This window comes from Andrena cerasifolii, chromosome 4, assembly GCF_050908995.1.
Source record: "Andrena cerasifolii isolate SP2316 chromosome 4, iyAndCera1_principal, whole genome shotgun sequence".
NCBI lineage: Eukaryota > Metazoa > Arthropoda > Insecta > Hymenoptera > Andrenidae > Andrena > Andrena cerasifolii.
In genome coordinates this window covers 17350452-17372989 of record NC_135121.1, presented here as the reverse complement: position 1 = coordinate 17372989, position 22538 = coordinate 17350452, and the positions used below count along the sequence as shown (strand labels likewise).

The 22538-nt window shown below is 40.2% G+C and overlaps 1 protein-coding gene across 6 annotated transcripts in view; it reads right to left on the bottom strand.

The window, feature by feature from the left end:
• Nrx-1 (neurexin 1) overlaps window positions 1-22538 on the bottom strand; it is a 429130-nt gene that overhangs the window by 276645 nt on the left and 129947 nt on the right. For all 6 annotated transcript variants that reach the window (XM_076811144.1, XM_076811146.1, XM_076811145.1 and 3 more), the window contains exon 3: window positions 6763-6910. In XM_076811144.1, coding sequence (XP_076667259.1) covers window positions 6763-6910 — 148 coding nt within the window. The remainder of the gene's footprint in view (window positions 1-6762; window positions 6911-22538) is intronic.

Sequence of the window (22538 nt, the reverse complement as noted above, 5' to 3'; positions counted from 1 at the left end):
ACGATTTAGAGTTTCTGGGTGTATCTGCGATTCAAGTTGGATGGTAGCTTTTGAGGTTTTCAGATTTATCGGAGAGTAGGGGAGGCCGGGGCTAAAAGTTCCGATTTCGATAAAACATAAAAAATGACTGGAAAATAATGTAGTTATTCTCTTCACTATTGACTAATTTCTTGTTAAATTTATTATATCTTCTGATTTTAAGCTTGTGTTTAATATATTGCAATAGGTTTCCCATAGAAAGTAATTTATTTGTGGCTGATCGAAGCGGAACTTCTTACCCCTATATGGGGCAAGTTGTTATCGCATTGGGGTAAGTTGTTACTATGATATAAGAGTTGCCTTCTAATGAAATAAAGCAGAATTTTAATAATAATGGTTATTTATGAAGGTTCGGACCAACAAAAATGTATTATCTTTAAAAGAAAACCAAAAGCGACAGTTTTTATTTATCTTTACGCATATCTTCGATCGAAGTCGTGTCCCTTTCCGCCTTTCATTCATATGTTCGCATCTTAAAGCACAGCGGAAACAATTTATACATTCGCGGCAGGTCTGTGAAGATAGCACCCCCAAATTCGAAATTTTGGAAAAACTCAACGGCATTCGTTTGTCCATCGTTTGCCCACGTTTGCCCATCAAAAATTTTCGTTTGACCACCCTACAAAAAAGAGTTATGAACAAAATAAAAAAATTGTCTTCATCACCCATCATGAATGCATTTCAATTTTTTAATAGAAGGATACGAATGTACCCGACCTGACCACGTTTGCTCACTCTCAGATTTCATTTGCCCACCCTCCAGAATTTAAATAAAAAATAAAAACCGCGAAAAAATGGGTATAGATGAAGCGATCGCGTTAAAGTTCGATTATTCTCGAAAATATTATCAAAATCGTTCTTTCAACGGTCCAGTTCGTTAGTTTAGATGTAGAAGAGATTTGCCCATCCATTAATTTCGTATGCCCACCCTTCAGAATCGAATTATTAATGAAGATAGCCAAGAAGTGCGGTGCCCGTTGAAGCGATCGCGTTAAAGTTCGATTTTTCTGGAAAATAATATCAAAATCGTTCTTTCAACGATGCAGTCCGTTAGTTTAGACATAGAAGAGATTTGCCCATGCATTAATTTCGTATGTTCACCCTCCAGAATTGAATTATTAATAAAGATAGCCAAGAAGTGCGGTGCCCGTTGAAGCGATCGCGTTAAAGTTCGATTTTTCTGGAAAATAATATCGAAATCGTTCTTTCAACGATGCAGTCCGTTAGTTTAGATGTAGAAGAGATTTGCCCATGCATTAATTTCGTATGCCCACCCTCCAGAATCGAATTATTAATAAAGATAGCCAAGAAGTGCGGTACCCGTTAAACCGAATACATTTCCGTTCGTTTTTTTTCCGAATGAATTATCAAAATGGATTGTTCTTACCGTAAAGGTTAAAGGTGTTTGGTGACATGTTATCCACTTCAATTTGTATCGCTCATCGAACACTTCACACTTTTCACACATCTGCAGCATGTGCAGAATAACACCAGAGTGGTTTTCTAGTCATTTTTCACTAATTACCGCAATGATATCGCACAACGGAAAATAATATAATGTCACAGTTACTTCACAAACCGTAAATGAACGCACGATTTCGCAAGAGTTGCGCCCGAACTCTGTAGACCGACTGACTTTCGTGCGTCGTTGGAAACAATTCGAGAGTGTCGCAGACATCTGTTTACGTTTCGGCACGTTCGATGACGACACGCAGCGCTGCTACCCTAACTAAAGGGGCGCAGCGCCGAGTGCCACTGCCGAAACGTAAACAGATGTCTGGCGATACTCTCGAATTATTTCCAACGACGCACTTCTTGGCTATCTTTGTTAATAATTCGATTCTGGAGGGTGGACATACGAAATTAATGCATGGGCAAATCTCTTCTATATCTAAACTAACGGACTGCATCGTTGAAAAAACGATTTTGATATTATTTTCCAGAAAAATCGAACTTTAACGCGATCGCTTCAACGGGCATCGCACTTCTTGGCTATCTTTATTAATAATTCGATTCTGGAGGGTGGGCATACGAAATTAATGCATGGGCAAATCTCTTCTACATCTAAACTAACGGACTGCATCGTTGAAAGAACGATTTTGATAATATTTTCTAGAAAAATCGAACTTTAACGCGATCGCTTCACCTGTACCCTTCTTTTCGAGGTTTTTATTTTTTATTTAAATTCTGGAGGGTGGGCAAATGAAATCTGAGAGTGGGCAAACGTGGCCAGGTCGGGTATATTCGTATCCTTCTTTTAAAAAATTGAAATGCATTCATCGTGGGTGATGAAGACAAATTTTTTATTTTATTCATAACTTTTTTTGTAGGGTGGGCAAAAAAAAAATTTTTATGGGCAAACGTGGGCAAACGAAGGACAAACGAATGCCGTTGAGTTTTTTTAAAAAATCGAATTTGGGGGTGCTATCTTCACAGACCTATTTGCGGCGGGGCAAGTTTTTACGGTACCAACGTGCCCCAAGTCACGGTAACAACTAGCCCCTACCGACACATGTAGCAATTTCAAAGATTATTCTGCTTATACATGTATTCAAACGATAAACACTATTACGCCATGTTCTTAAATGTCATTTGATCCATAAGAACGATTCAATCTATAATATCTACGTTAAATAATTGAAATAGACCAAAAAGTAATGATAGAAAAATTTTTACTTATCTGGTACGCGACTAATAGGTCCTTGCTTACAACCACACAATTCGCTGTCGCGGACGCTATTAAAGTGGGGGACAGAGTGGCGTGATCAACTCACACGGAAAAAATAATTTAAAGTACAACGCTCTTTTTATTTTGAAGATAGAGCCGTCGGAACAACTTACCCCCGGAACTTTTAGCCCCGGTCTCCCCTACGCAATTTTGGGAGAGACTAATCAGAAAATATTCTATTGGACTAGGTGACTTCGGAAGGCCAAATCAAACTAAACAATTATTCACTCTAATATTTGGTATAAGAATTATATATAAACTTTATTTTATGATATGCAAGACGCAATATATAGATATGCGTGCTGGTTAAACTCAGAGCGATACAAGAAGTAAGAAGAAGGTAACGGATGTATATAAAAAGGAAATAGACGGTGGCGCCTTGTTCTAACGCGTGTATCTTGAACCGCTATATTTGAAATATAAATCTCAATATATTCTTTCCATCACCAAAATATTCCTTGTACCTTTTCTAATGATCTAAAAATACCACTAATTGGCGATGACATGTTAGAGAGCTCTAGCGACAAAAATTCAGGATTCACTTTAATATATTGTAATGAAACTTAAAGACTCGTGATGAGGAATTCAGCGTCATGTAATGCGGAGCCTCTGCTTCAGGAGAACAAACGTCAAGGAGAGGGTTCTAACTCAGAAGCGTCCGACGGCATTAGTACGTGCGAGCGCAAGTGCATCCTGAGCCTCGGAGTTTTATCTCGCATAGTAAATCGCAATTAAAGTAAATCCAGGCCGCTGCTTATCCAGGGAGAAACATGGAATTTCGCTCACGCGGTTCCCAGCCTTTTAAATCTGCTCGGGCGTGATCTCACATTCCTCAGGCTCTCCCGAGGGGCGAAAAAAGCGTATCCTTTAAGGGATACCCGAGCCCGTGTAACGGAGACTTCATTGAAACGAATTGGATTAGGTCGTATCTCTATTAATCAACGAATGGAAAATCGTGCGCAGCTATTCGGCAAAATATTTACCCACTTCTCACGTGCGACGAATTGAATTACTTATAAATTGGAAATAATTCACTTGTGGTTCGACTAAAATTGAACCTCCGAAAAAATTCAAATTCCAGCTAATAGTGGGAAATTTTTCGAAATTTCAACATAGTGCTTGAACAAAATTGGAGAAACCTTTAATATCACTCTAACAGTTCTACTATTATGTGGTACGTTTAATAAGGAAGGATAGATAAGATATTCATTGGGCCTTCCAAGGTAAAAATTGGCATAAAAGTACATATCGTCGAAATTTTATCTCGTGAATTTAGAGCAGACCAATCGAAGCGATCGATGTCTGCATATGCCTGACGAGGAAATGATTTTCAATGAACACGATATCAGTAGGTGACAAGAACCCGTAACGCGTCAATGTGACGCGGCTGATATAAATAATTAAAATTCACCCACGCAGGCGTGGGGGCGTGTTGGGGAATCGGCAGCGACACGTCACGATGATCAATATCGCTTTTAGGAAAAGTTTCTGATGGCGCGACATTAACGGATTAACAACGCGGAAAGTGTAGCGGTGTAAAAGCCTGATTGCGAAAAGGGGTCGTGTCGGTATCGCGATTAATTGGATTGTACAGTGGGGCTTGTTCCAGCACCAGCGAAATGTGAAATATTTGTGAAATATTGGACGTCGCGCATTCGATAATAAATCACGCTGTCCGTGGTAACTGAAAACAGTGTTATTAAAATTCGACGGGCCGCTATTATCGACGAGCTCAGATATTAACAATGATCGCACACAATGTTATCCAAGTACCATTACCATTGTTACCATTGATGATTTTAACACTGAATTAAGTCTCGTAACAGGGGTAGGTGATTCAACGTAGCTACGTTTCTTTAAGAGGTAATGATACTGTAGAGGCCGTAAAGGCAGCCTGATTTTGAGAATTTTTTTATGCGACTATAGTGAAGGGAATACAAATTCTGTTTGAAGGGGTTTATTGTACATACCATGAAGTATGTTCACAATTTTTTAAAAATTTTTTTAGTACAAAATGGCCGCGCTACCGCTCAACAAATGAAGCTTCTTCTGAAAAACAGTGTTCCGCGGCCAGAAAGATTTCTCCTTCAATTTTTTACCTAGAACAAAAAACCAATTTTTATTTAATTCTATATAAGATTATCTCGGGAACTACACGAGGAAATTGAAAAATACTTTTTTGTAAGAATGGTGTGTGATTGAACAAAACACGGAACTGCCACAACCTAGAAATTGTTGAACCGTTTTGTTTAATCACGCAACACTCGTACAGAAAAAAAGTGTGTTTTAATTTCCTCGTGTACTTCCGGAGATAAGTTTATATAGATTTAAAAAAAATTTGGTTTTTTGTTCTAGGACAAAAATTGAAGGAGAAATCTTTCCGGCCGTGGAACACTGTTTTTTCAGAAGAAGCTACTTTTGTTGAACTGTGGCGCCGCCATTTTGAATTAAATTTTTTTTTAAAAATTGTGATCATACTTCAAGGTATGTAGAATACAGGCCTAAAACATATTTTGGATTCCAATCACTATACTCGCATAAAAAAATTCTCAAAGTCTGGCTGCCTTTCCGGGCTCTACAGTGTCATTCTTAATTTAATATTTTTCCGTCATCTTTATTTACGAATTTTATTTCCATGTTTATATTTGCTGCATTTTATTTAGTAGTAGTAGTATGCGCTTATTTCTCTTTACAATATCAGTTTATATTCCTATTTCTTCTTGTTTTGTCTCTGACATTGCTTCTATTTCTATTTTCAGTGGCACGTGGTCCGATTCCAGTCTCCCTTCCACCTTGAAGTTCATGAATTCATCCCTCGCTTCTACGGTTACTATCACGTAATCTATTACCGAGCTTACAGCATCTTACTTTACGAGGATTATTATAATAAATGAAGAGTGATTCTGTACGTTTTAGCTTGCGCAGTAGTATAGGTTGAAAATACTGCCCCAATGGTAATCAATCTTTCCGATCGTGTTACAAAATTAATTAACCGTGTCTCTTATAGCCCCATTCATCGTTAACAGTTCAGGAGCTCATAATTATAATTGGAAGTGATTTACATGGATATATTCCATTACCACATAGACGTCCAGGAATTCATGACACATTTTCGATTCAGGGGTTCTAGTTTCCTTCATGTTCGTGGTTCACTCCGCCACGGTCTGCACGATTTTCCGTAGTTTCATCCTCGACAACGGATTCAGAAATAACGTGGGTGTATAAATACACCTGTGCAGCTCGGAATAAATACAGGTATGGATTGCATGGATTGAAAAGTAACTGTTACGATGTTCATACTTCTGTAAATATTGGAGCCAGCAGTGAAGTTACATTCCAGACACGAAGATCACCTTTCCTTCCTTGCACACGAAGTGACTCGTAAATTTCACTCACAGATATTTGAAATAACTCAGTGCCCAGCTATCATCCAGGTTTTCCAATTTTCATGCAGAAAATAGATTTGCATACAAGAACAACTAAACATGAAGTCAAAACTTCACCTCAGTTAACGAAGTGTTCCAGACAGCAAGCTTAAATGATTCAGCATCTGTAGTCAACTAAATATAATTCCAGTGACTCGAATTGAAGAGCCTCCATTGTTCCACCAAACAACAGCAAAACATTATTTTCTTTCAAAGAATACAGGTAATCCTCGTATCTGGGAAGTGCCGCCAGGCCGCAAAAACAAATTAACCACCATATGACAGTTCCTTTCACACCCCGCAACCTTTGTCCGGCAAATTTTTCTCCCTCCCCTATTATTCCGGAGACATTAAGGTGACAATGGCATTGTCCCAGAGGTATTAAGCCAACAATACTCGACCGCCCTGCACGCTATACGCGGCACTGCATAAAAGCTTGATCCACGAGGATCAGGATCGAAGACACACACTGAAGGACGGACGGTCGAACGCGTACACAGGCATCTCGGAATAGGCGTCGCGTGCACGCTGTCGCAAACAACGGAGGCAACTAGCTGTAAAACAACCTACCTTTCTCACAATAGGCGCCCTCATAATCGCCGGATCGACACTCGCAGATGGGTCCGCTATCAGTGGAGATGCAGATTCCGCCGTGCTGGCACGGATCACGTGTTTCACACGCATCCGTCGTATTGGCTGTCATCGTGTTGCGTAAACTCTGCAACAGATAATGGAAAGTAACGTTAGCGTATCTGTGGATATCAAAGGGCGGCTGATACTGGGCCGATGGGAGCGCGGCAAGTGATGAGAAATCGATATCTGCGGGAAGGTCGCGCTTCGAAGGGGCGATAGAAATGCCACCGCAAAGGGCTGCACTAGTTCCGTGAATATTCGTCACAGGAATGTGTACCCCTTTCTGGACTCTGTCGCTGAAATCGGATCTGACGTTCAGTACGAGAAGTCTCGCATGCTTGGCTCTCTTTTCAGGGCAGATTTAATGTGTAGATTGTAGAATATGAAGATTTGATTAAACGTAGAATTTAAGTGACGGGTACTTCAATTATATGTTATCGTTTGCTTGAAATAGTGTGGGGGTGAATAAGGATACCCGCTGCGTGACGAAAGTAAGGGAGACCGGGGCTAGTTTATATAGGGGCAGGTTGATACAGACGAATTATCTCGACACCGTGTATATGTAGCTCCATTTTAGCAAGATATACGAAGTTCGTTGTTTAATTCTTTCCTACGATCCAGCGTACGTATGTGTGCCTTGACGTTAGCAATCTTTTTTTAACTGTTTTCTTTTGTATAGAGAAAATGTAAATAGTTGTGTTCACTTTCCAATCCGTCTTGAGACGGTATAGAGAATTTTATAACCCGAATTAATTTGGCATCACATTGAGTCTACATTTTTTTTTATGGACATGTTTGTACATAATGACTTTTTGTGGGGTAAGTTGATACGTCTTCTCTGGGGCATGTTGATACAGTGTATCAATTTTCCCCGACTCTACTTTTAATTGAATTTTTTCCATTTATTTCTATGAAAATGGTTCGAAATTACATCAAAAAGACAAATCACGGCGAAGTATCGCAAGATATTTTTTAAAAAGCGTGTGCCGCAATAGAAAAAGACTCAATATCATTAAGGCAAAACACGAAAATATACAATATTGACAAAATGAGTTTATTAAAATATATTAACAAAAAGAAGAAGACACCTCATGTTAAAGCGGGATATTTCAGACATAAAAAAAATAAAAATAAAAATGTTTTTCTATGATTGTTAAAAAAATCTGTTTTGTTTTCAGAATACATATTTGTTTATTTTTATTTAGTCTATATTGTTGGAAATGTATCTAAATTAAAATTATATTTTTCAAATTCATTAGTTATTCATTAAACGGATATTTTACAGATGTATCAACATGCGCCAGAGCAGTATCAACTTGCCTCGCAATGGGGTAAAATGATACATTTGCCTTCGTCAAAATAACATTTTTTCTTTCATTTTGTATGTATTTTCTCAAGTTTTCGCTTACTATATATTAAAGAGGAAGAACCAAAGTATATTTTAGCATATTCCTTATTAAGTAATTAATTAAAACAAAAATGAAAAAAATTGAAAACTGTATAACGTATCAACTAGCCCCGGTCTCCCCTATCCCTTCACTTGACGCACTTCTCACGCGATATAGAAAAAGATCTTGGTAGGTAAACCCCGTACGCTCGAGGGAGTGATACAGTCTAGGAGCAAGAAAACTGCAGCCACTTTTGGAATTTTATTCCTCAAAATCTGAAACTTTGCACCTTCATTTGCCCACATGGGTGTTCACAGATTTTTTTCCAGAGGTGATGGGGGAACTTTGGGAAGCAGTGACGGTAATGAAAACCCATTGAACCAATTTTGTAGTGCCAGTTTAATTAAAAATTTAAAATTGAAATTTGAAAATATTCACGTTTTTAGTATAAACTTAATAAAGATTAGTTTTTAAGAAGAAGCGCTTTTTTTCTTAAGCCAGAAGGGGCAACCCCTCCGGTCGCTCATGTTTACCAAACTGCACAAACTTTTCCGTACAAAAATTCCTAACACTTTCTAAGATACAACCTGCCACAAATGGGTTGCTAAAAAATCAATGCCTTCGAAGTTCTTCGCAGCATTGCCCCTTTAATTCGTGCAGCAACACGCGCAGAGTCGAGGCCCTTTCCGCCTCGATTCTTCGCCATTCCCTAAAATGGCCGCGAGCCAACGATCGGCCTGTTCAGCGTAATAATGGAGTAGAGCGATGCAGCTGACCCGGTGACCCAATACGTGCGTCCGCGGAGGCTCCGTCCTCCACCAAAGGAGTTAAAAATACCCCCCCGTTTTCGCCCCTTTTCCGGCTTCAGAGGAGCGCCGGTGGCTCTGGGGAGAAGCCGGATATGTAGGCCGTGTTACATCGCGAGAAACCAGCCGCGGACTCATTTCAAAGATTACACCTCCGCGGAGGTGCGATGGGAAAACGGAGAAAAGAACCGCGGCGGGAATAAAAGGAAGAGAACGAAGGGGGTGGCCGGGCTGCGGAGAACAGTCGGGCCCCATTGTGGTACTGGCGACCACGGGTCCCACCGGCTCGCTGCTACGACGACATTCCGGCTAATTAAGGTGTCTTCCGCTGAATGTTTCCGCGGGCTTATGCGCGTCTCTAAGGCGGTTGTCTCCCGTGCACTCGTATATGTATCTCGGCCGCGAGAGGAGGTTAATCCGTTCGTTTCTGGTGTTGGACCAGCACGGGAGAATCTGGGGTTGCCCCCGAAGTCAGAGGTGATTGGAAGCATTGTTCTTAACGAGATGTTCGTAGCTTGTGATTAGCTTTGGAGATGGAATTGGGATGCGTGAAACGATCGCAAGGGGTGGTTTGGTGAAAGTGTCACTCAAGGAGTGTGTATTATTTGTAGATGTTGAGGAGAGGTGCATAGTCAATGTGGGTTAAGGGGGATTCTTGTGTAACAGCCCCCAAAATTTATGATTCTTTTCTTAAAAAAATGTTAAGAAGTTAGTTAATATTGCATTAAACTCTTTTGGGATATAAGGAGGCATCTATAAACTTGGAAAAGGGAAAGAGGAAAAGGGAAAGGGGAAAAGGGAAAGGGGAAAGGGGAAAAGGGAAAGGGGAAAAGGGAAAAAGGGAAAGCGAAAGAGGAAAAGGGAAAGAGGAAAAGGGAAAGAGGAAAAGGGAAAGAGGAAAAGGGAAAGAGGAAAAGGGAAAGAGGAAAAGGGAAAGAGGAAAAGGGAAAGAGGAAAAGGGAAAGAGGAAAAGGGAAAGAGGAAAAGGGAAAGAGGAAAAGGGAGGTGAAAATGTCACTCAAGGAGTGTGTATTATTTGCAGATGCTGAGGAGAGGTGCATAGTCAATGTGGGTTAAGGGAGATTCTCGTGTAACAGCCCCCGAAATTTATGATTCTTTTCTTAAAAAACTGTTAAGAAGTTAGTTAATATTGCATTAAAGTCTTTTGGGACATAAGGAGGCATCTATAAATTTGCAAAAAATATTTTTTTTATGTCAATCCTCCTTATTATTTATTAATTATTGTGGAATCGTTTTCCCGGACCCAGACCTCTTTGACGATGTTGGTGTCAGCATCTGTCACACGCATCTGATTGCAAAAAGAAGACAATTTTCTTAAGGTTAAATAATTTACGTTGGTACTGGACCTAAAATTTTAGTTTTTATTTATAATATTTTTTTGGCCGGAATAAGGAATAATATGAAAAAATTGTCTAAGAAAAAAAACTTACTTCTTTTTTCAAACGCTATAATTTACAGACGTTGTAATGTCAAAGTTGTGAAATATATTTTGTATAAAGTACAATGCTTCCGTTTTTCGCATTTACAATTCTTTATAATAACTCCACGGGATACAACTAACATGCCTATACGAGAACCATATGGTGTCAGCTATATATGAGTGATACTGCATTCAAAGTGTACGTAGATACCTACTTACATTCATGAATTTTAGGAGTTAGAGCCTTTTCACACGAGATATGAGGTTCACAGAAATCACAAATACAATCGAATTGAATATACAACTCGGAAGTGCCTCTAGCACAAAAGCTCTAACCACGAAACAAGCAATTCAGATTTTAATCGAGGAGTGTAGCAATAAGTGTCTCGCAAATAATTCCGCTTCCTTGTCTAACAAGGGGGTCGTAAATTCGGGGCAACATACAAACGCTGGGGCGTGCATAAAAGCGCTTTATTTTTTCGGGATCCGCAGTGCCCGTTGCAGCGGTTCCCAGGTAAATAAGCTCGCCCCCGCCCGATTTCGTCGTAGTTTATTAATTCAATTATACTTTTCCGCCGGCGTTCCGTTAACGGATCACGTACAGCCACTCGTATCAGCTGACGGTGTAACCGTGTCCCGGAGCCATTGTGGATTCAGGACGCGGGACGGAGCCACGCGGAGAAAAACGATACGGGGACACGGAATCAAATTTTAGTTTCTGCTCTATAATGGCTGTTGCAGCACTTAGCTACAATCGCTCCGTACAATTGACTTTGTTTCAGTTGCCCCCTGTCCCCCGAGGGTACAGTGCCACTACTTTTAGAGGAAACCCGGCACGTTCAAGATACTTCGGAATCCATTTTTGCGCATCGAAGCTGCCATAGAGTATTTATAGAGTCGTGGGCGGTTTAGGGAATAGTTAATGGCCTGGCTAAAGTTCTCGTCAAAGTCTGAGAGTGTAAGTATGTTTAGATCGTTACGTCTCCATATTGCTGTTGTTTCTATTTGCTTGTAACGCGCACTGGTCACTTGTGTCCCCGTGCAATGTACTTTTGCGAAGCACTTGTGCAAGGGAAAGAATGCTGTAACAGCTGAAAGGCGATTACGGGTGTAGATCCTTGTACCTGTATGAAGGTAAGCCCTTGAAGGCGACCAGCGGGCGGCGAAGTGTGTCTTTTAGTTAGTCTTTAGAGGGTTTCCAGAGAGAATAGATAAAGAGAATCTTGAGAGAATTGAGATGGTCTTTAACGAGTTTCGTGACAGCCTCCTGAGAGTCGACGAAGTTTCGAACGAGTTTCTAGAGTTTTGAGAGTCACACGACCTAAATAGTACCGCTGCAACAATAATAAAGCCCACGATGTGTACATCTCACCCTAAACTTATAAATAAATTCCCCCTTTTCTATGTGAAATTACTCTGAGTGCCTATTTTCTTCGCGTGTAAAAACAAATTCTTATAACCCAGCCTCCAATAATTTTGCCCACTGCCTTTTATTCAAAACACTTTCGCAATTGAATCACAGTTATCTATTATAATATTCTGCTACTCAACGATACCCTCGGGGTGGCGTTGAATATAATCTAGCCGGCATGATTCACTTTCCCCTCTGGTAGGAGGTACGACGCTCTATTTCACAGTAATTTCCTGGGCGATCCACGGGAAAAACATTATCCGCTGGCGCAGTATCGACTTCCGGGGTCCCGCATTCGGGACACGAGGCGGGACAGTAGTATGCGGCGTAAGAAAGGGACAAGGGAAAGGGGGTGGCAGATGCCCCGTATGCGGATGCCCGGATTCTCCTCACGTCGGGACAATCAATAGCGACTGTTCCATGGGAATGTGTATTCACGTGCAACGGGAGAAGTGTTCTAGCCGTGTATAACGTCCGCGTAAGAAGGTGCACCCTCCTTTCGACGGATACAAATAACGCCTGTAAAGATGCTGTTCCTGTTTATTCATAACAGAACGCCGAACGGAATGGAAATCAGCGTCACGATAGTCCCCGGCGACGAGGGGCACTTTTCCTCTGGAGCTATGTTGAATTTTATTGGTTTCTGTATGGAAAGCTGAGGAACCTAGTGGTCCCAATTGTGATGCTTCTGTGCTGCTCGAAGTAGGAGATGGCGATTTCAAGGAGTGGTACAGTTGAAGGAGTATCGAATGGTAGGAGAGGGGTAGTGAATGATTTTGGCAGTTTCTAAAATATTTTTTAAATATATTTGAAAACTTTTGTTTTCAAATAACGGCGAATGAATTCATCGACGTTTTAAAGCCTTTGCTTAAAATTTCTACTTTTAGGTACACAGGTATGATTTTTTACACAATATAATTGCTAAGGTGTACATTATTAGTATACAAAATAATGACCAATGCTGCACAGGCCAGTATTTTGCGACGAAAATGAACAAAATGCTCAGCACAGAAACACGTTTTTTTGTAGGGTTGCTCAGGACATTATAGAATTCAAATTTTACCCTATAAGAAGTGGCCTAGGCTGAAATATCAATTCACCCAAAATTGGGGGTTACGCCACTATTGCGCTGATAGCCTCATCTATCACTGTAGTTATTTTCGATTTTCGAGATGTAAGGATGGGTTTTTGTCTAGAAAGTTTAAACTGGTCATTCAGTATTTATGGGTTAGATATAGTGTTAAATATATAGATATATTGTACTTCTCCAAGTTTGAGTATGATGGGAATTCTTCAGGGAAGAAATGATCATTTTTAACAATCGTTTTCTAAGCATCTTCGGGAAAGTATGCCACGTGCAATTATACGTATTAGAAAATTAGTGACGACTAATTCAAAAACAAAAATCTCAGGTTATAGGTGCATCCCACCACAAAGACATGCCACGCGTGTAATTATTAACGAGTACATCTAAACTATGCAGAGAATTGCCATAACTCTTCTGCATACCAAGAAATTCCACCCCGCGGGAAGTGCATCGCTTTTCCCAAGTATGCACCGCATAGTTACATAAGTATGCGCTCTGCATCGAGCACGCCTTAAAATTCGAACGCATCGAAGTATTTATATTCGAGTATAACAAAACTTCTACAGAAAATAATAACCCAAACGTCCAATATAATTCCACGAAAAGTTCAGAGAATTTCATTTGCCTGATAATAATCTATTTAACCAAACAATTGAAATCGTACAGAATGCAACGTACTTTAATTTCATCAGGAAGTTCACAAGAGTCCCTGCATCGACCCCAAAAGACAATCGAATGTCTGAACTCCACAGATCCGATACGTTTCCGTCTAACTGCAGCCACGAAGGGATAAACAGGGGGCTACGATATTGGATCAAAGCTAACTCTCGTGTTTTGAATGACCGAAGCACTTTCAGAGCAGGCCGTGCAGCAGCACCGAAACGGCTGCACTGTTTGGCTAGGGAACCGCCGTTCAACTCGGAACCAGCAAGGATAGTCCAGGACCTCCTGGCCAATTGCGCGGTTTAAATCAAACACTCCGCGAATAACTTGTATCAAAGGCACAGGATCATTTTCGCGGTGTTCAGGTCTGGATGGGAAACGCTGCTAGAACTCGGTGGACGACCTCTGAAACAGATTAGCGATGATAATAGCCGTGCGCTATGCGTGCCTTGGTTCGAGACGTGAGCGATAGCCTGGCCGAAATAATTCCAACCCTTCAACAGAGATTGTGGACAATACGAAAGTTTCCTTCGAATAAATTTCTTGCAGGTACTTAGCTTGGAGAAAGTAGATACTACGTAAGGATTAATAGGAATAATGGAAATCAATCTGTGGCTATGGAATTGTTGATCATAGAGCTCGGTTTTGGAATAATACATTTATTTTGTTGTTGAGATCGTTTAATTAAAGAAGTATCGGGTGCTGGTTTTGAAGAGCACAATTTTCGATGTAGGAATATACTACTTCAGTGTTTCCCAACCCTTTTTATAATATTCGAATAACCTGTGACCCCAAGCCCCATATTTCCTTCCTTTCATTTCTGAAAAATCAGTGTTACATCATTAATAGAATATGACAATGTAACCATATTAAAATAGATATGAGCTTAGTAAATCGCCAACTAAAAATAACCGTGGCAACCTCCCAGAAAAACATTTCGGGACCCACTCGGGGGTTGCGACCTACAGTTTGGGAAACACTGTACTACGTAGATGATATAGTGATATAAAGATATTGTAATAGTATGAAAACTCAGAGATGTAAAATCCTGTACTACATTTGTATATGTCAATTTGCATATCTAATCGAGGTTGTTTTAATAATTGATGGTGTTGCTTAGCGTTAAGGGCGAGCACGCTTCAGATAAAGTGGGTTATCTCGAAGGTTTATTTGCGACACGAGGCATTCGCCATTGCGCTCGTCGTTTACGGTAAAGACAATGGATTGTCTGACGAATTATCCAATCTCAGGAAAACCGGCCCATTCACAATTTAACGTACAATTATCCTTTGTCCCGCGAACGTTAGGGTTGGGATAGAGTTTCAATTATACCACGGAATGAGACGATGAAGCTGAACCGCGATTTCGCAAGGAACGCGCACAGTTATCGCGACTACAAAGTGAAAGTGGAATAATTTGGCCTCAAGTATACGTTAAGGGGGTTTCACAAAGCGTCCTTGTTAACAGCGGGCGGAAGAGGAATTTTAAACGTTATCCAGTTTATTCATTTCCCGTCAAACATCCTTTTTGCTCGGTCTTGTTTGAAATTCTTTGCACGGGCAAGGAATGCTAACGCTGCGGCGCCGCGAATCCGGGGCATGAAACGTTTAGAAACATTTTTCCGCGCCAAAAAGCCACGCGAACATCAGATTAAGACGCTGCAATGCGATAATTTGTGTACAGAGTGTGATTGTTCTTTGACCTCTGTTTTTATTTATAAACTGTTGAGCTACTTACTATTCTTGTTGGACTATTATAAGGGAAACAATAATATAATGAGCAGACATATTAACAATCCATCGCACACGAGATATCTAGAACGTAATAATAAATGATCGTTTAAAAAAAAAAATATTTTTTCAAAATTCCTAGGTGTGGTCTTCAATAATTTATTATAAACGAGGAATTGAGAGCAAAAACGGACTAACAAACATTGAAAAAAATAATTTTTCAAATTTTTAACCAACTTCAAAAAGGAGGAGTTTACAGATTCGACCCGTATGTTTTTTTTATGTTTATCCGCGCATAACTCCTCAGCATATGGACCCATTTTGATGATCTTTATTTTATTCGAAAGAGGGCGATGCCGCGGACCCCATCCTACACTGCATCAATATTGGCTCATTACTGGTTAAATCAAACTTCGCCTCTTTACATAATTTGTATTTCATGTATTCTCGCATTTCAGAGTAATTCTCACTTTTTCAAGTCGCTTGTTTTTAGAATCTTCCGTTTCTAGCAAACAGTTTTTTTACGTGCAGCTCTTTTTGCAGGGCTACCCATAATTTTTTAAAAATAAATGTAGTTATATAACTTAAATAACTAAAAAGTGGAAAATAAAAAATAATAAAAACGACTTCAACAAAATAAAATTCACTAAAATGTAAAAAATATTTTTTGTCCTTAATTAATCTGCGGCTCTCAATTTTTTTAAGTCGGCACCAGATGTACACAGTGCAAATGACGAGGCGCCGACATAGTAAAATGGAGATTCGTAAATTAACCCTCATCCATTCCTCATCACGACCTGAATCTGTCCCTGGGTGTCAATTGACACAGTGGTAAAAGATCCATGAAATGACAAGGTAAACAGTTATTTTTCCATATTTTTTTGTTCAAATGGATGAGTTAAATTTTGCGTCTTAGATTTTGTCAAAATTTTTGCATAAGATAAAACTGTAAACAAATTACAGAACAGTATAACTTATTACGGGAAAAGTGTGTCAAATTGACACGATGTACGTATGAGGATTAAATAAGGAAAAAAATTATTTTTGACTTCTTAGTGCATTTTTCTCTTTTTGAAGTCGATTTTAATTAATTGTAAATTTTCATATAATTAATACAGCCTATTGAAATACTTAATTTTGCAAAATATGCGGGTTAGTCCGTTTTTGCTCTGAATGCCTCAAATATCTTCTTAAGCCAACACGCTGAAATCTGAATAACGTATGCAGCCTCGACACCTAAATGAAAATTCATTCCCCAGCACAATGCGTAAGTTAATTGCCTTATTATCGCCCACCTTCCAAGATAACGTCCGCAAGAACGTAACTTCGCCCCCGTACACCTCGACTCGCGCCACCCTCGCTAATAGTCGCCTCCCCATTCAGCAATGACAACGCAGTCGAGCAAACGACCATTAGCCCCATAAAATAGTGACTCGGGAACGGCAGTATCGTGCTTCGTTTTACAAAGGCGACAGCTGCAGTGCAAATTTGCAGCGCAGGATCCTGGATATTTGCTTTCCAATTTCCCTCCGTCTCTGCGGGGATGTTAAAATTACAGGGGGTGCGCCGAGGTTGCTCGACGTCCGCGGTGGGGATGGCAGGATAATTTGAGAAATCTTCGCGGCTGGAATCGCGTGCAATTCGATTCTGTCGCGAAAGGGGGCCTCCGAGGATCGTGACTGTCAGTTGAATTTCGTTACACGGAACGGAACGGGGACGGCCGACGATCGCGCTCCGCCGACGACCGCGTCCTGTGGAAACGAGGTGGCGACGCTGTACTGAAATTGGATGGAAACTCCGCGAAGACATGGGGAATATACATTGTAAACTCCGCTGACAAGTACCGAAATCGGTTCGCAGACTCTACAAACTTTCGTCATATCCCGTATGCGAACTGCTACGAGGCGAAAGGGGGCGCGCAAGGATTTACTGCGGGGAGGGTCGCCTCCGCTACGTGACGATAAGTGTGCCTAACGTCGAGCCCATAAATTCCGTCGGTTATTCGTCTTGTTCCACGGGACAAAGTGTCGCGTCAGACGTGGTTCCCTTGTTCTTTCGGGATGCCAACGATCGACTGCAATTTTTCGCCCTCCTTATCGGCCTGTCCTCGCGCACTTTAAATTCACGCGCCACTGGAGCTTCCAAAACGTGTCGTGTACGGTCTTCAATTTTCTGCTCCACTGATAGGTCGAATGTGGGTTGTCGTCGTGCGGGATTAATAATATGTGAAACATGTTCCTCGCCTTGCTTCGGGAAATTTAAAATCGATGGGTAGTTTACAATTTTCAAATTTCTCGAGCTCCGGGGTTTTATAGGGAATTTAGTTACAGTGATTTGGGGAGAAGATTATGTAGAAAATCCTGGGGGAATTTGAATATTTCATATGGTTCTGTGAGTTCAGGTGAGTATGAATTCGTGGTTGCAGATTAATCAGAATTACTCTGATCTTGTGTTAAGAACTTATTGCAATCTCTTGCAATGAATCTGGAAGAAAACTTGAAGCAGGAACTTGTAAAGTTTGCAGTGAAAATTACTACTTAGGTACTACAACACTGTATTTCATCTTAACGTTCGCTCTGAAAACTGGTGCAAAGATAAATTACGAAATCAAGAGGCACTTAATATATGTCTGAGACACTGTTACAATTTCCCAAAATGTCTCCGAGACACTAAACATTCGTCATACCCCACGTGTAAAGGATCGTGCCCACAAATTCAACGTACCCACATTACGCGACGTGTCTGGGGCTAAATTTAAAATGAAGTCTTGCTTTGTGACCGCAGTGCGAATCAATCATAAACGTGATCTTACGTCCGTGTGTCTGCTAATCTGTGCTCTACACTAAATAACAATTTTTCTTAGAAACTAGAAACTATACAGCAATTTAATAGCAAATTAAGATCATTTCTCTCGGCATCACTAAATCTTCTCACATACACGACGCTCCATTAATCGAATTAAATCTAAACATATTAATTTCCAAACTTCACTTCTGGGTCAATCCATATTTTCGACTCTCAAATACAATAAAATACAGTGCACGCAATAACAACGTATGATGTTTGCCACATTCACCTACAAAATTAAATTTCCACATTATTTTCAACAATTGCCTTCCTTGAACTCACCCTAGTATACAAAAAAAAAATAATAAATAGTATAACATTTATGCAAAAATGTCAACCCCATTCATTTCAATCTTTTAGCTTTTACAATTTGCAAATTCTCGCCAACATTGCCAACCTTCCCCTTTTTTCCCCGGTCCTGTTTAGTTTCCATTTCCACAACGCAGGCTGCAGAGGGTTAAAATTTCGAATTCTCTTTCGAATCCCCTTGTCTGGAGGCAAGAAAGAAACGAGCACGGGGCAACGTGGACGAAATTATACGCGTCTCTCCCACTGTTTAACCCTCGTGCTTGACTTCGACCGTTTCGACGACGACCAAGGGAGAGGAACGCGGGACAAGGGTTGGGTGAAGAGCGAGCCTCCACGAACCACTAAACGTACCGACTCGAAATAACTGCGTCGAGATTTCAGGGCGAAGAGCCATACGTTTAATGGGTCTGCCTTTTAAAAAGTAGAATTGTCTTGGCGTCGTGTTCCCAGCCCGCGTATATTTTTCTAATGTCATTCACAGTGAAGCACTGTCCTCCCAGGGGGGAAACTTTTCAGCTCGCATCACAGCTTCCCTGGGTCTTTCACTGAATTATCCAGCCACCTAACGCCTCAGCACAGGCACAGAGTATCGTGAGATCTATTTACTTCTTTCATTCCTGCTCATACAAGATCGTGATGATTTAAAAATTGCATTTCTTACCGAGATGTTAATTGTGCTTCGCCCTAGTGAATGCAATATTAACTCGCAACGTCAGCTCTCGAATTGTTCATTTTAGAGCTTCTTAAGAAGAAGAATGTAGTGACAGGCTAAATTGGAGGAAATGGATGACTGGAATAGAAGACACGTTTTTCTTTGCTTTGAAATTCATGCCTTCGTTACAAGTTTTGGATCAACTATTTCTGGATCAATGCTATTGCTACGTTTTCTTATATTTATACGTAAATCGTATCAGATCCTGAGACGCCCCCCATTTACGACTAGATCTAGTAACTTTCCTCTTATACGATACTGAAGCTCCAACACTGATGAATATTTAACTAAGAAAGGGAGGGTTCAAAGTGTTTCCCTCCGTTTTGGGCCTCCGTCTACAGCATTACAGGATCTGGATATAGGTACCAGTGGTTAAAATAAACTGCCCTCTACGTAGGGATACAGCAACAGTGTAGAAGCATGGCAATTTATGTTAATTAGATATACTTAGCGAATTATTGTACTTCTACAGCTAACATCTCACACATGCAAGACGCGAAAGCTATTATCCTGTGAAGGTAGGTCGAAATCGAACGAGTACACTGAACCCTGCGCTTCTAAAAGCAGTAATCACTCATCCGTGGGAACGCGCGTGCAAATGTTAAAAATCCCTTAACAACTGATCGTTCATCTTTTTTCTCCATCCACGACTGGAAGAATGAAAGGACCTGTTCCTGTCGTTGCCAGGAAATCGTTTTAACGAGTTGCAGTCATTCCACGCGTCCTCGACGGTGCTTCAACTGCGGCAACCTGCGGCTCGAGTGGAGTAAAAGTTAAATAGGTCCGACAAGCTCTGGCGGTGAGTGCAGCATGAAATATTTGCAACGGTATATTCCAGAGCTAAAGATTTCCTGAGATTATTTCTTTATTATTTGCTGCCATTTATCCCCTTGATGACTGAATATATATATATAAACCACAACAACTATAAACTACGCAATTAGGATTAATATTGCAGTATTTAAAGGATAACACCTATCAAGAAATATAATACTGTTGTTAAATGCAAAGCTAAGTAAATAATTCGGATCCCTACAAATGAATGAATATCAATTAATTTTAATAATATACATACGTACACCTTTTCCTTCGTACAGTTTATGGCTATTGAACCGATATTTTTCAGACCATTGAACTTCCGTGAATAACAGTGTTCGTTAAGCGATCAAGTTTCCCCTCGATTCGAACGGTCGATAATTTCTGGAGAGACGACACGCGATGTTTGGCGATCGATATCGGTCTACATTTTAAAAATCAAACACGCTCGATAGGCGAAAGGACTATGAAATATGCAGGTTAACGAGCCTTTAAAATTGCGGCGCAACCGTGCTGCACGCGCGGCCCGGCCATTTAACCGTTGAAATATAAATGCAGAAGCTAAGCAGCATTGCGGAATCGACGAGGTGCTTTAGTTAGCCGCCTGTACGGCAGTGATGCAAAATCAATAAGCAATTTTTTCGCCGGTCCCTCGGTAATCTTCCTTAGGAACTTTTACCGCCGATCGAACTTCGGTATTAGTGGTAAAATCTCCCTTAACTATTCATTACTGTTAGTGCACGCTTTGGAAGGTAAGCCACGAGGGATGGAACCTTTAAACATCTCTTAGACATTGAAGTATGTGGAACTATGTGTGGAAAGCCGTTTCTTTCTTACCTAAGTTACTTTTTTTTTTAGAAATATTAGAAATATTAGAAATATTAGAAATATTAGAAATATTAGAAATATTAGAAATATTAGAAATATTAAAAATATTAGAAATATTGGAAATATTAGAAATATTAGAAATATTAGAAATATTAGAAATATTAGAAATATTAGAAATATTAAAACAAATAAAGTGAAATATTAGAACAAATTTTAAAATATGACAACAAAGTAGGTAACTGTAATTATACAACCTCGTTCGAAAACCATTCCGCTTTCCCACCAAGAACTTTTTACCCATACACTAATACTTGAGCTGTCATATTGAATTTTGATATGCCCCTTTCTGATAACTTATGTTCTACTAATTCCTTCGCAAAAAATGAAATGCCAGTTCTCCTTTTTGGACACACATCTGTTTGCTTGATTAAGCAGATTTCTCTATCAACTGGAGAGGAGAAGACAGTATGACCTCAACTTGTTTATTCAGGACGGCACTCTGAAATTCTGTCCCTCGAGGATGAACCTTGGGCCACCTAATAAGAAGCTTCACGGTACGACACGCTCGACATTTTTACGTTTATCGAGCCGGTATTTTCCATCTTGAAGCTGAACGAAATCGTTCGATTTCCTTGTATCCCCCAGCTTAACCCCGTTACCTACATTCGGCTAGGAGAGTATGGCACAAGAGAGGCATCGCCGTCGCCGATAAATTTCATCATCCGTGTATTATCATATGCAACCTCCACTATATCCAGACGGCCAGCGATAAAAAAGTTAATATCCAGATAGAAAGACCAGTGCATGGAAAATGTTGTCGCTGCCATGGAGATCGATGGCCCAGAATAGCAGCTGCACACTGCTGTGCAGCATGTTTCGAAAATTATTAGTGCAGCACGAACGTGCGGTAATCTGTGAAAATTACTATCGTTGGCATCTCTTTGTATCGTGGACTCTAGCAAAAGTATATGGAGCTATAAATTACTGGAAGGCATAATTGCAGGAAATCGGAATGGTCTAATGTAATAAGTAATCTTGGTTAATTAAACACAGTGTTATAATCCTATTATAGACGAGGAAATAGGAGAGAGGAGAAGGAAAAAAGGAGAAGGAAAAGAGGAGACGGAAAAGAGGAGACGGAAAAGAGAAGGAAAAGAGGAAAAGGAAAAGAGGAAAAGGAAAAGAGGAAAAGGAAATGAGGAAAAGGAGAAGAGGAAAAGGAGGAGAGGAAAAGGAGGAGAGGAAAAGGAAAAGAGGAAAGGGGAAAGGGAAAAGGGAAAAGGGAAAAGGGAAAAGGGGAAAGGGGAAAGGGAAAAGGGAAAAGGGAAAAGGGAAAAGGGAAAAGGGAAAAGGGAAAAGGGAAAAGGGGAAAGGGGAAAGGGAAAAGGGAAAAGGGAAAAGGGAAAAGGGAAAAGGGAAAATGATATAATTAAGAAGAGAATAGAGATCTTCATTGCATCTCTTGATTTTCTAACAAAGATTCTTAACCAAAAAGTTCATTCACGATATAACAATTTTGATTTTCGAATTGGACCAATGAAAATAGATATTTAACCATTTAAACGAAATGGTGTCTACCTTCCCCAAAATCAAATGCACCAGTTCCACCCACACATCTATAGTTACAAAATGCAGTCCTGGCACTTGCATTTCAGTAAATCCCCGGATATAACCT